The following is an 11,595-nucleotide window of genomic DNA, read 5'->3' on the forward strand; positions in this document are numbered from 1 at the left end:
ATATAAATGACATGTAATTGGCATAATGTGGTAAGATTTTGATTTTCTTTACAGTTTGTACTAATTTGATATGATTTATAATCATCATGAAATTTGTATTTAATTGGTACTTAATCTCTAATTCGTCTACATTTATGATTTTTGTATAATTATAGAATATGTTATCATTTTTTTATATCTATTTTATAGTTATATGTGGTATTAAAATGGTATGAAAATTTGATGTACTGTGTCATTATATAGGTATTTTCACAGTTTGTATGAAATTGGTAATATATACGCATTTGCATGCATCTGGTATAAAATGTGTATAAAAGTTGTTTCTATTTGATATTATGTAATACATTAAATTTATGATGGAACGGGAAAGTATGTTGATTTTCAAATAGAGGAAATTATATATTACGTGCAGCACATGTCGTCGGGAGGGACACAACAGGAAGACATATTTAAATTATCTTGCTAAAAATTAGTCAATTTTTTTTATTTTAATTTAGTTATTTAATTTTGACAAACACATATTTTGATATTTTTGGTCTTTCAACTCAATGAATTCTGATTTCAGAATATTTATTATGTGTAATACTTAATTCTTTGTGTATGCATTATTTTTCAAATGTATACTCAAAAACTTAAACTGGTTAATGCTGATAATTATTTGGTATCCACATGGTATCCAATTGGCATCAACTTGAAAAATCATGTCCACCAATGTATGTAATTGGTATCCAACTGAAAAAGTCTAACCATGTATGAAATTGGTATCTAATTGGTATCCAGCTGAAAATACGAAATATAATTAAGATTTCAACCGAGTAAGCCAAGCTAAAATTAGTTAATGTTGTATTCAATTAATATCTATATAGATAGCTTAAGTGTAACAAAATATGCAATTGGTATCTAAATTGAATTTCAAAATATTCAATTCTTGCTACTTTGTGTATGTAGTGTTTTACAAAACTGAAATTCTAATCTAGATACCAGTTTTAATTAAGCTTTCATATTATTATCTCCTATCGAATCAAGATTGAATGAATGTTACCATATTTCATACTGAATTTTTTTTATGTTACTTTACATAATTTATATAAAAAATAAATTAGTTTAAAATTATGGATGAAAACATAAAATTTGTATTGAAGATAAATAGGGAAGAAAAAAAACGTGCATGAAAAAGTTAAAGAAAAAATAATTGTGGGTACATTAAGGAAGAAAATTATGTGAGAATATTATGGAGAGATTAAAAAAATAAAACAGATTTAAATAATAACAATACTAAATAAAAGAAGATGATTTTCAAATAAAAAAAATGATATCAATTTTCAAAACAATAAAAAAAATAGTAGAAAGGAGGAGGAAAGAGAAACTAAAACAATAGATTGATACTATTAATTAGGATATTAATTAGTAGATTAATAACAACCAAAATAGTCCAACTAAATGGAGAAAATCAAGGATTGATATATCTGATCATTTATAAAACTTTATATTTAAGGACAGTAAATTTGTTTTACAGTTACAACAAATCAATTGATTGTGAAAATTAAGGCTTTTAATATTTAGGATTGATGGGAATCTCAACTTTTATGATAACTAAATAAAATGTCATTTTTAATTTGTTTTTAATTAAATATTTATATGTCATTTTTTAATACTTTAATTAATGCATATTATTTTCAAATCTGTTATAACTTGAAAGCTTTTTATTGCTACAACCTAAAATTTAGAAACTATTGTCACAAGTCGAAATTTCTTACATTAAATATGACATTTATAAAATTTTCACATTGTTATATTTTATAAAAAAAACACTCATCATTTATTTATTCCAACTAATATTTATCTACGTCCCCAAAAAAGTTTGAGTTATAATTTGAGCGACAAGATTGAAAAAACAGAACAGTTTGTTTTTAATGAATTATCATTTCAATTGAATCAGTGACAAGTTTGAATATGCAATTAATGTATTGCTCTTATCCATATTGTTATTTTTTTGTTGATTGTGATCAATTATATTTTAATGTTATTTTTTGATGAAACGTGTTCATTATAAATGATAATACAAACTTATCGTTATTTTTAATAATGTTTAGAACTTACGAATATAAATTATATTTTTTGAAACAGTCAAATATTCTTGAAAAAAATTTGTGGCTAAATGCATAATAAAACTTCTTCAAAACTTCACCAAAAATAACTGTCCAAGAATATTTAGAAATTTGGGGTCATAAGTTTCGAGATTCTTTTTATTTTAAAAATAGTTAGTTAAATAAAAATAAAATGACGTATTTTCATCTGATGTTGATATTAATCAGTGTGATTGAGAGAATGCATGGTTACTTAGAGAGGTTTAAAATACAGATTTTAACCTGTTCAAGGTGCTTGGGTGAAACTGTAAAAGTAAGAGAAAAAATATTTTGAAACGGAATAAGAAGATCAATTAGGCTCTTTGACTAAACTATTTTTTTTTTTTAATTTTAAAAAAAACACCCTTAACCAAGGAATGTTAAAAGTACTGCCCATCTTAACATAATTGGATTCTAATTTTACCTTATTGCATAGCGTATGGCATGCAAAACTGCAAACTGCTTCAACCCTTCCACGGGCATGCTATTCCAAGTTGATGATATGTTAACATCACTATGAATTCAGTATTTGTACAAATTCCACAATTTTTTTTAATTGTAAATATGTTCTTGAACGTACACTTCATGGCCATGGTCCATTTACATGGAAACTTTGTGATAACAGATTGTCCGAAAGCAATTTTACCTGTTTTTCTTCTTTAATGATCGAGGCAGAACTTAAGCACTCTGATGTAACAAGGGGTCAGAAGTGACTTGTGGCTCAAAATCCTGTTTCACATAACGAGCAAGCAGGTCAGCATAGACTTCATAACGAGCAGTCATTCGAAATCCCCACTTGTCCTTCAACTGCCGGCAAAGGTTGAGATCCATGTCAGTTATCAACAATCCATCCTTGTGACGGGACAGAGACGGTGTACATGAAGCATCTGGTGCAGAAAAATGGCTGGAACCATAGAAATGCCCAAAATCTGCATGTTGTGGCTTTCCATCTCCTGAAGTGAAGGGATTGGGGAAAACTTCTGTTCCGACACGGTTAATTGAACCAACAAAATAACTATTTGCTATTGCTGCATTGCGAGCCTGTTTCCAACAACACAATAACAAACAAAAAGTCAAGAAACTAGATGTTGTTAACTGATGGCCCCGTCAAAGGGTGATATCATTCTTTATATCATTTCACAACCCAAGTTTAGGCATTGGTCAGTATGAGTATTTCTTACAATTTTTTGTCAAACTCAGATTTAATTCTTTGTAACTGACAGTGTTATCATTGGTTAATATACTTCCTTGGAATTTCACATCTCTCTGCTCAAACTACCGTGATCCCAAACGCTAAATACTGAGTACAGTAATGGTAGCATAACAGCTAAAGGAAATAGTACCTCTATGGGCCACATTGGTTCACTAAGTTCACCAACAGTAGCTGATGGGTTGAAAACAATCTCTGCACCATTTAACCCAAAAGCTAACCAGTTCAGAGGATGGTGCCTTCCATAACATATATTAACAGCAATCTTTCCATATGCTGTCTCAAACACGGGATGGCCAGTGTTCCCTTCCATATAATATGTACTCTCGTTGAAATCCCCAACTCTAGGTATATGATTCTGCAAATTTCAAAGTATAAGCTCCTGGAGAATACCAAATGTTGTAATCTGGTTATCGGGATTTACCTTCCGATGTTTCCCTATTATGTTACCATGATTTCCAATTATTACTGCTGTGTTCCACAGGGTTTCACCATGGTTCACGTCCCTCTCAAGAATTGGACTAACGATAACCATGTTATATTTTTGTGCAAGTTGCTGAAGAAACTTTGTCGATTCTCCATCAATCTGCTCAGCAAATTCACACCATTTTTTCTCACGAGTACAAAATGCAAATGGCATCGTCCATGCCTCCTGCATAGGAGTAAAAGAGAATATCAAAATGATTAAACTCTGGAAAGGACAATAAATTCATCAGACTTGCAAAACCAAGTCATAACTCACTTGCAAGCATAGAATGTTGACTCCTGAAGAACCTGCAGCATCAATTATGGGAATTAGCTTTTGAAAGATGTCCCCTCTTTGGTTCAGGAAAGGTTCAGTTGTGGGTAGAGCAATAGAATTCTGAATCAGGCCAACCCTCACAATCCGAGGTCCTCTCAGTGACTCTTTGTCTGCAGAAAAACTAAAAGCCTGCATTTATGTGAAAAGAATTGATGCATTAAACAAAGTAAGATAAAAATAATGGTGAGAACTGAGAAAATTTAGTCATGGACCAAAATGGTGGTTTTGTCCCCTCCCAGACAGTTGCCCTGTGATCTGCCCAATCAGCCTCATGCATACTACCATAGGAAAGATGATTTCTCATTCGAAGTAACTACAAATCGGTTAAGTAAACAAAAATCTTCTCATTTTGCCATATATCTCCAGCACTGGTTGTCATATCTACTTGAGCTGTGGAGAAGCTAGAAATTTTGCTAAACGTGTTCAAAACTTTAGCATATATCTCAAAAGAAATGGTTGTAACCTATACACACAATATTATTTTCTATATCCATCGTATAATTTTTCAACGAAGGGTGTTTGAGTGACCACCCAAGGGTCAATTTAGCTACGCCACTGCTAGAGCATAAATAAAACAATGTAAGATTCAAGCCAGCGTGAAATCCCAGAATCGATTGCACTTTTGTTATTTTTAACCAGAAATCATTCTATATATCCCTCGTCCATCTTTTACTTTTATTAATCTCATGATCAACGGAAGAATCACTACCTATCCTTCCAATTATGTCAATTCTGAAAATCAGGTATAAATAATCCCCTTTTCCTAGTCCCTTTTACCAAAATGATAATGTTTCCCAGATTAAATTATTTTACCAGGTTATGCACATGTTCAAAGACAGTAATGACATAAATAAATATACATACTACTGGAATCTATACACTTGAATGTTTTAAAGCAAAATATGACTCACTATCGTTTACATGAGGACAAAAATAGCGCAATTTAGGCTACCACTAAACTGTTACATTCTAGACAGCAGAAGGTGTTGAGGATATTTAACAGAGTAGTTGTAACTAATCAAGTAATTAGTTAACCGGTTAGAGAGAGAGCATAAGATTCTTGGTAGTTAGTGTAGTGGATGACAGCTGTCATTCTAGTCTAATATCTTGTATATATTCAGCTCACTATGTACAGCATTTGATACGGATGAATGGAACTGTTTCTTCATTCTCTCAACTTCCTCTCTTTCTTCTCTACTGCTCTTTACAGCTCCCATTAACGGAGCTTTCTCAAAATGGTATTAGAGCACAGGGAACTCTCCTGTGTTAATAGAGATTGAATCAATATCCATTAGTAGTGAGGTGCTGATTGAGTTGCTTATTTTGGCATTTATCTGGAAACAACAATTCGTAGCTCAAATTGCTGGTTGTCTGCAAAATTGAAGGTCGAAGTCAAATCTGATCATGGCGATTCCTGAATAAGACACTGAAACCACTGGAGTTCAGCTCCCTGGCATGAATCCCAATCAAATTGAGAGAATAGATCACAATCACCCTCTATTCATTCATCCATCTGATACTCAAGGTTCAGTTCTCATCTCCATTCAACTCCTAGGTTCTGAAAACTATTTGCTATGGAGTAAATCCTTGAAACTAGTTTAACTTGGCAAAAATAAGCTAGGTTTTCTATTAGGTACCTGTCGAAAGAACATGTATCCGCCTTCTATGCATGATCTATGGGAGAGATGTAATGCCATAGTTCTGGGTTGGATCATGAACACAGTGTCCAAAAGTCTAGTTAGTACTATTATCTATGGATCTGATGCTCACACAGTTGGGGAAGATCTGCATGAAAGGTTTGATACGGTCAATGCATCTAGAGCACTTTACCTTCACAAGGAGATTGTTACTTTGGCTCAAAGCACTGCGTCCGCTTCAAATTACTTCTCTCGATTGAGAGAGCTCTAGGATGAGTTTGAAACTCTAATGCCTCCTCCCTCATGTGCTTGCCCTGAATCCAAACAATATGCGGAACACTTTCAATTTCAGAAGTTGTGGAAGTTTCTGATGGGTTTAAATGAGTCCTATGCTCATGCTAAGATTCAAGTTTTGATGATTGTTCCAGTACCAAATGTTAACCAAGTGTATGCTATGATAATTAATGTTGAGAGTCAAAGAATGAATGGAGCCAGTAGCAGCTCTTCCTCCACAGAAGCGCACACACAAACTGCTCTTATGAGCAATAGTATGTCGCATGGTTCTCATGCTAATGCTGGAAATAGCACTGGTAGTAGAAGTAGTATTACCTCAGGGACTGGAGAAAGTAATGGTTACAATCCTGGTAATAGTCATGCTGGTGGATACTACTCTCAAGCTGGTAGTAGCAGTGGGTGGATGTAGACAGAGAAACTCTAGTGATGGCAGAAATGCCCATGGCTATGGGAAGTCTCATGTTTTATGAGAGTATTGCCATTACAAGGGCCATACCAAAGAGACTTGCTACAAGCTCCATGGCTACCCTAAGAAGAAGGGAGGAACAACTAATTCTCATGCTAACATAGCTGCTACTGGTGGAAATCAACCAAATGATGCAAGAGCTTATGATTCTTCTGTAAGTCCTAATGCTAGGCCCTATGTCCCATCAACTAACATTCCTGCAGCAGGTACACGGGGATTTTTCACACCTGAGCAGTACAATCAGATACTCCAGATGCTGAATAAAGGCAAAGGGACACTATTGCTAATGTGGCTACTGCAAGTACAACATGTATTATCACAGCACTCATGTCTGAAGTAGTCAATTCCAACCGGATTGTTGATACAGGTGCTTCTAATCATATGGTTCATACTTTAAGTCTATTGAATCAGTATAAGAACCTTGGAAATGAGAAAGATATAAAAGTAAACTTGCCCACAGGAAGTCAGGTCGCTATTAGTCATGTTGGTGAATCACTGGTTCTCAAGGATAAAATAGTGAAAGATGTGCAGTTTATACCAGACTTCAAGTACAACCTCTTGTCTGTCTCTCAACTGACCAAACAACTTAGGTGTGCTGTGTTATTCTTCCCTGATTTCTGCATATTTCAGTATCTCTTCAATGGGAGGGTCCAGGGGATTGGTAGAGAGGATCAGGGGCTATACCTGCTGAAGAAAGAGCTTAGAGGAAATCTACGACAAGCACAGAACAACAGTCACGAAGGACTTGTTGCCAGCAGCTCTAGTGATACTGCTGGTCCTACTAGCTTTACTTCTTCTATTTCTAATAATGCATGCTCTCTAACTATCCTATGGCATAAGAGACATGGACATGCTCCTGTTAAAGTTCTAAGTCAAATAGATTGTCTACACAATATGCATGTAAAGGATCATAATTGTAATGTATGTCCTATAGCTAAACAGACAAGATTGCCATTTCCTACCAGTGTTTCTACTTCTACTTCTATTTTTGATATTGTGCATGGTGATGTATGGGGTCCTTATAGGGTTCCTAACTATGATGGCAAGAGGTACTTCCTAACCTTGGTAGATGACAAGTCCAGATACACTTGGATTTTCTTAATGCAAACAAAATCTTATTTCCTGACTGTCTTGAGGGACTTCATTTGTATGGTGAAGACAGTTTGGAATAAGTGTAAAGTGTTTCAGAACTGACAATGGCACTAAATTCTTTAACTCTCAAGTGGATGGTTTGTTAAAAGACTATGGGATTCTACATCAAAGCTGTTGTGTATATTCCCCTCAACAGAATGGGGTTGTTGAGAGAAGACATAGACCAATCCTTGATATGGCTAGAGCCCTGAGATTTCAAGCTTGTGTACCTTTAAAATTTTGGGGTTTCTGTGTCTCCACTGCAGTGTATATCATGAATAGGCTCCTACCATGTTGTTGAAAGGTAGGTCTCCTTTTGAAAAACAGTTTGGTAAACCCCCTTCACTTCAACATCTCAGAGTGTTTGGGTCTCTTTGTTATCCCACTGACCTAAGGAAGCTTGACAAGTTTGCACCTAGAGTTGTTCCTGCTGTGTACTTAGGATATTCCTCATTTCAGAAAGGTTATGTCCTGTATGATTTAGGTTCCAAATCTTTCTTTGTGATTAGAGACACTGTGTTCAAGGAAGATGTATTTCCTTTCAAGAATTTACAGTCCTCTCCTGATCCCTTGTTTCCAGTTCTTACTATGCATGAAGATTCCCTTGCAGGTGATCTCTCTACTTCAATTAGTACTCCTCTATCTATCCCAGCTACTTCTGACACTACAACTATTGTCCCATCTCCTGACCCTGTGCTACCTGATGAACCTGGTTCTAGTAATGAGTCCTCCACTTGTGTTATTCCTAATAGAAGATCCACTAGATCTTCTAAACCTCCTGTGTGGTTAGATGACTATGTTACTCCAGGTGCCAAAGTTGCTTGCCTATATCCCATATAAAAATATGTCTCTTATTCCCAGGCTATCTCCATCCTGTAGAGCATCTCTTGTTGCTTATTCTGTTATTACTGAGCCTCACTCTTACAAGGAGGCTTGTCAAGATCCTCTTTGGGTGAATGCCATGAAATCTGAAATTGCTACTCTTGAGGATAATTGTACCTGGACCATTGTTCCTTTGCCTGCCAACAAGGTTCCTATTGCCTGCAAGTGGGTATTCAAGGTGAAATATAAATCCTTTGGAGAAGTTGAAAGATACAAAACCAGGTTAGTAGCCAAAGGATACAACCAACAAGAAGGTCTAGACTACACTAAGACCTTTTCTCTAGTTGCCAAGATGGTCACTGTGAGATTAATAGTAGCCCTGGCTGCTTCTTGTGGATGGTTTCTGTTCCAGATGGATGTCCATAATGCCTTTCTTCAGGGTGATCTTTTTGAGGAGGTCTATATGCAGATCCTGAGGGTTTTGCAAACCAGGGAGAGAATCACATGGTTTGCAAACTTCATAAGTTCTTGTATAGACTAAAACAAGCACCAAGACAATGGAACTTGAAGCTCACTGAGGCACTATGATTATTCATTGTTTACAAAGAGAATAGAAAGTGAGTTGCTTATCATCTTAGTTTATGTTGATGACCTTTTGATCACTGGAAGTAATCCGAAACTCATACAGCAAGTCAGGAAGGATTTGCAACATAGGTTCAAAATGAAGGACCTTGGAGAGTTGAAGTACTTCCTTGGAATAGAATTCTCCAGAACTGCTGATGGTATTCTCATGAATCAAAGGAAGTGTGCACTTGGACTTGTGTCTGAATTGGGATAAGCAGGATGCAAGCCTACATCTACTCCTTTGGAGTTCAATCACAAGCTAACATCCACTGTGTTTGATGAATGCACAGGAAACAATCCAAATTCTGAAGACAAACCACTTGATGATTATGGGAGATACCAAAGACTGATAGGGAGATTGTTATATCTAACTATGACTAGGCCTAATATAGCCTTTGTAGTTCAAGTACTCAGTCAATATATGCATTCACCAAAACTGTCTCACATGGAAGCAACACTTATAGTGAAGGTATATCAAAGGAACAACAGGTCTTGGTCTGTCCATAGTGGCATACTGTGATTCTGATTGGGGAGCCTGTGTGGAGACTAGAAGATCAATTACTGGTTATATAGTGAAGTTTGGGAATGTTGTGGTGTCTTGGAAATCAAGGAAACAAAGTATTCTATCAAGGAATTCTGTAGAAGCAAAGTTCAGAAGTATGGCTACTACAGTAGCTGAAATAGTTTGGCTAAAAGGATTGTTCAAAGAGTTAGGAATAGAAGTAAAGATGCCGGTAAAATTGGTCCGTGATAGCAACGCTGCTATTCCGATAGCAACACACCCAATCTTCCAAGAGATAACCAAGCACTTTGACATTGATTGTCACTTTGTAAGAGAGAAGATCATGGAAGGACTCATTCAAACACAACACATAGGAACTAAAGAACAAGCAGCAGACTTACTGATGAAAGGGTTGTGTAAACTTCAACATGAGGCACTTGTTAACAAGCTTGGAATGAAAAATGTCGTTTTCAATTCTCAGCTTGAGGGGGAGTGTTGAGGATATTTAACAGAGTAGTTGTAACTAATCAAGTAATTAGTTAGTCGGTTAGAGAGTTAGTTAGTATAAGATTCTTGGTAATTAGTTAGCATAAGATTCTTGGTAGTTAGTGTAGTGGATGAAGCTGTCATTCTAGTCTAATATCTTGCATATATTTAGCTCACTATGTACAGCATTTGATACGGATGAATGAAACTGTTTCTTCATTCTCTCAATTTCCTCTCTTTCTTCTCTACTGCTCTTTACAGCTCCCATTAATGGAGCTTTCTCAACAAGGTCTCTATTCCCAAAGAAGATCCAAAAAAGTGATAACAGATAATTGAGACAAATTCAGCGCCAACATCAAATTCAGCCTGCTTTTCTTCCTAGGAAACTGCTTTTGGCGTGCAAATCTTCTTACTACATAAGAATTTGATAAACCTAAAATACCAGCTATCTCCCTCTACTTGTTAAGTAGAAGATGTAAGTGCAAACCTGAAGATCAAACTGGTGTTTAGAAGAGAGAGCTTTGACAGGCTGCGGAAGAGCAATAGACTCAACTTCCTTTCCACAATTTAGGCCAAGAAGTATGCGATTGACTTCCTGCGAAGCAAAAACTTATTTTGTTAGCATAACCAGTTATTTGAGTTTGTACTTTCTCAATCAAGACCGACGATTCCCTAACCCTTGGCAAGTATCCTAAGTAGGATGGACCTTCTCAATTGACAACTCTCAGGAAGTGTAGAAAACTAAACAAAGACAAAGTTAAGCAGTGAAAGACTACCCACCTAGTTCATTGGCTAGACAAATCACCAAACATATATAACTAAGGCTTCAATCCCAAACTAGTTTCTAAAATTCATTTGGCTCTCAAAATTTCATTGTAATAGTAATGGGGAAGATCAGTGAATATCGTCAAAATTATTTACAAGTATATTTATAAAATTTGAGAAAGTGGATCTGACCTGAAAAAGTTGTGGGTTGAGAGAAGCTTGAAGGAGACGATAAAGAGAGTCAAACCCACAAATAGAACCCTTCTCTTGGGTTGTTCCATTTTCTGTCTCTTCGCCCTCTCTCATCTCCATTTCTGCTCTTTCTTCGTGATTAGCTTACTCAATCAAAACAAATACAGCTAATTTTATGCAGTGTGATAATATTTTAACACGAAAAACAATCTGCCCACCCCAATCCCTTTTAGCTTTTCCGCATCTTCAAGGAATCAAACCACTTCGTCGAAGACATTTTCATTTAGGGTCTGATTCAAAAGCTATTTGGTAATTGGAATTTATTTACCAGCTTACTAATTACACAATCCACCAATTTATTAACCACAAATATAATCATAAGGTTTTAATTATGAGTGTTTTATTTCTAATTTTCTCATGTTTGATTGATTTAATAATTTGAACTTTTTTTCAAATCTACTTAGTTTTCTCAAAAATTTTAAAATATGACTTGCCTCCAAAAATTAAGAAAAATATTTCTCAAAACTCTTTTTCAAAG

General features: G+C 35.3%; 1 protein-coding gene across 1 annotated transcript; it reads right to left on the minus strand.

Moving 5' to 3' along the window:
- Positions 1-2,586: 2,586 nt before the first annotated feature.
- LOC129876183 (beta-ureidopropionase) lies at positions 2,587-11,381 on the minus strand. Its single transcript, XM_055951533.1, has 6 exons — positions 11,058-11,381; positions 10,588-10,695; positions 4,079-4,267; positions 3,761-3,988; positions 3,470-3,694; positions 2,587-3,167 (listed from the first exon to the last, which is right to left on the minus strand). Exons 1-6 carry the CDS (start codon positions 11,175-11,177, stop codon positions 2,805-2,807), a joined length of 1,233 nt encoding a protein of 410 aa, XP_055807508.1. The 5' UTR covers positions 11,178-11,381; the 3' UTR covers positions 2,587-2,804.
- Positions 11,382-11,595: the final 214 nt, after the last annotated feature.

Source organism: Solanum dulcamara, chromosome 12 (genome assembly GCF_947179165.1).
Source record: "Solanum dulcamara chromosome 12, daSolDulc1.2, whole genome shotgun sequence".
NCBI lineage: Eukaryota > Viridiplantae > Streptophyta > Magnoliopsida > Solanales > Solanaceae > Solanum > Solanum dulcamara.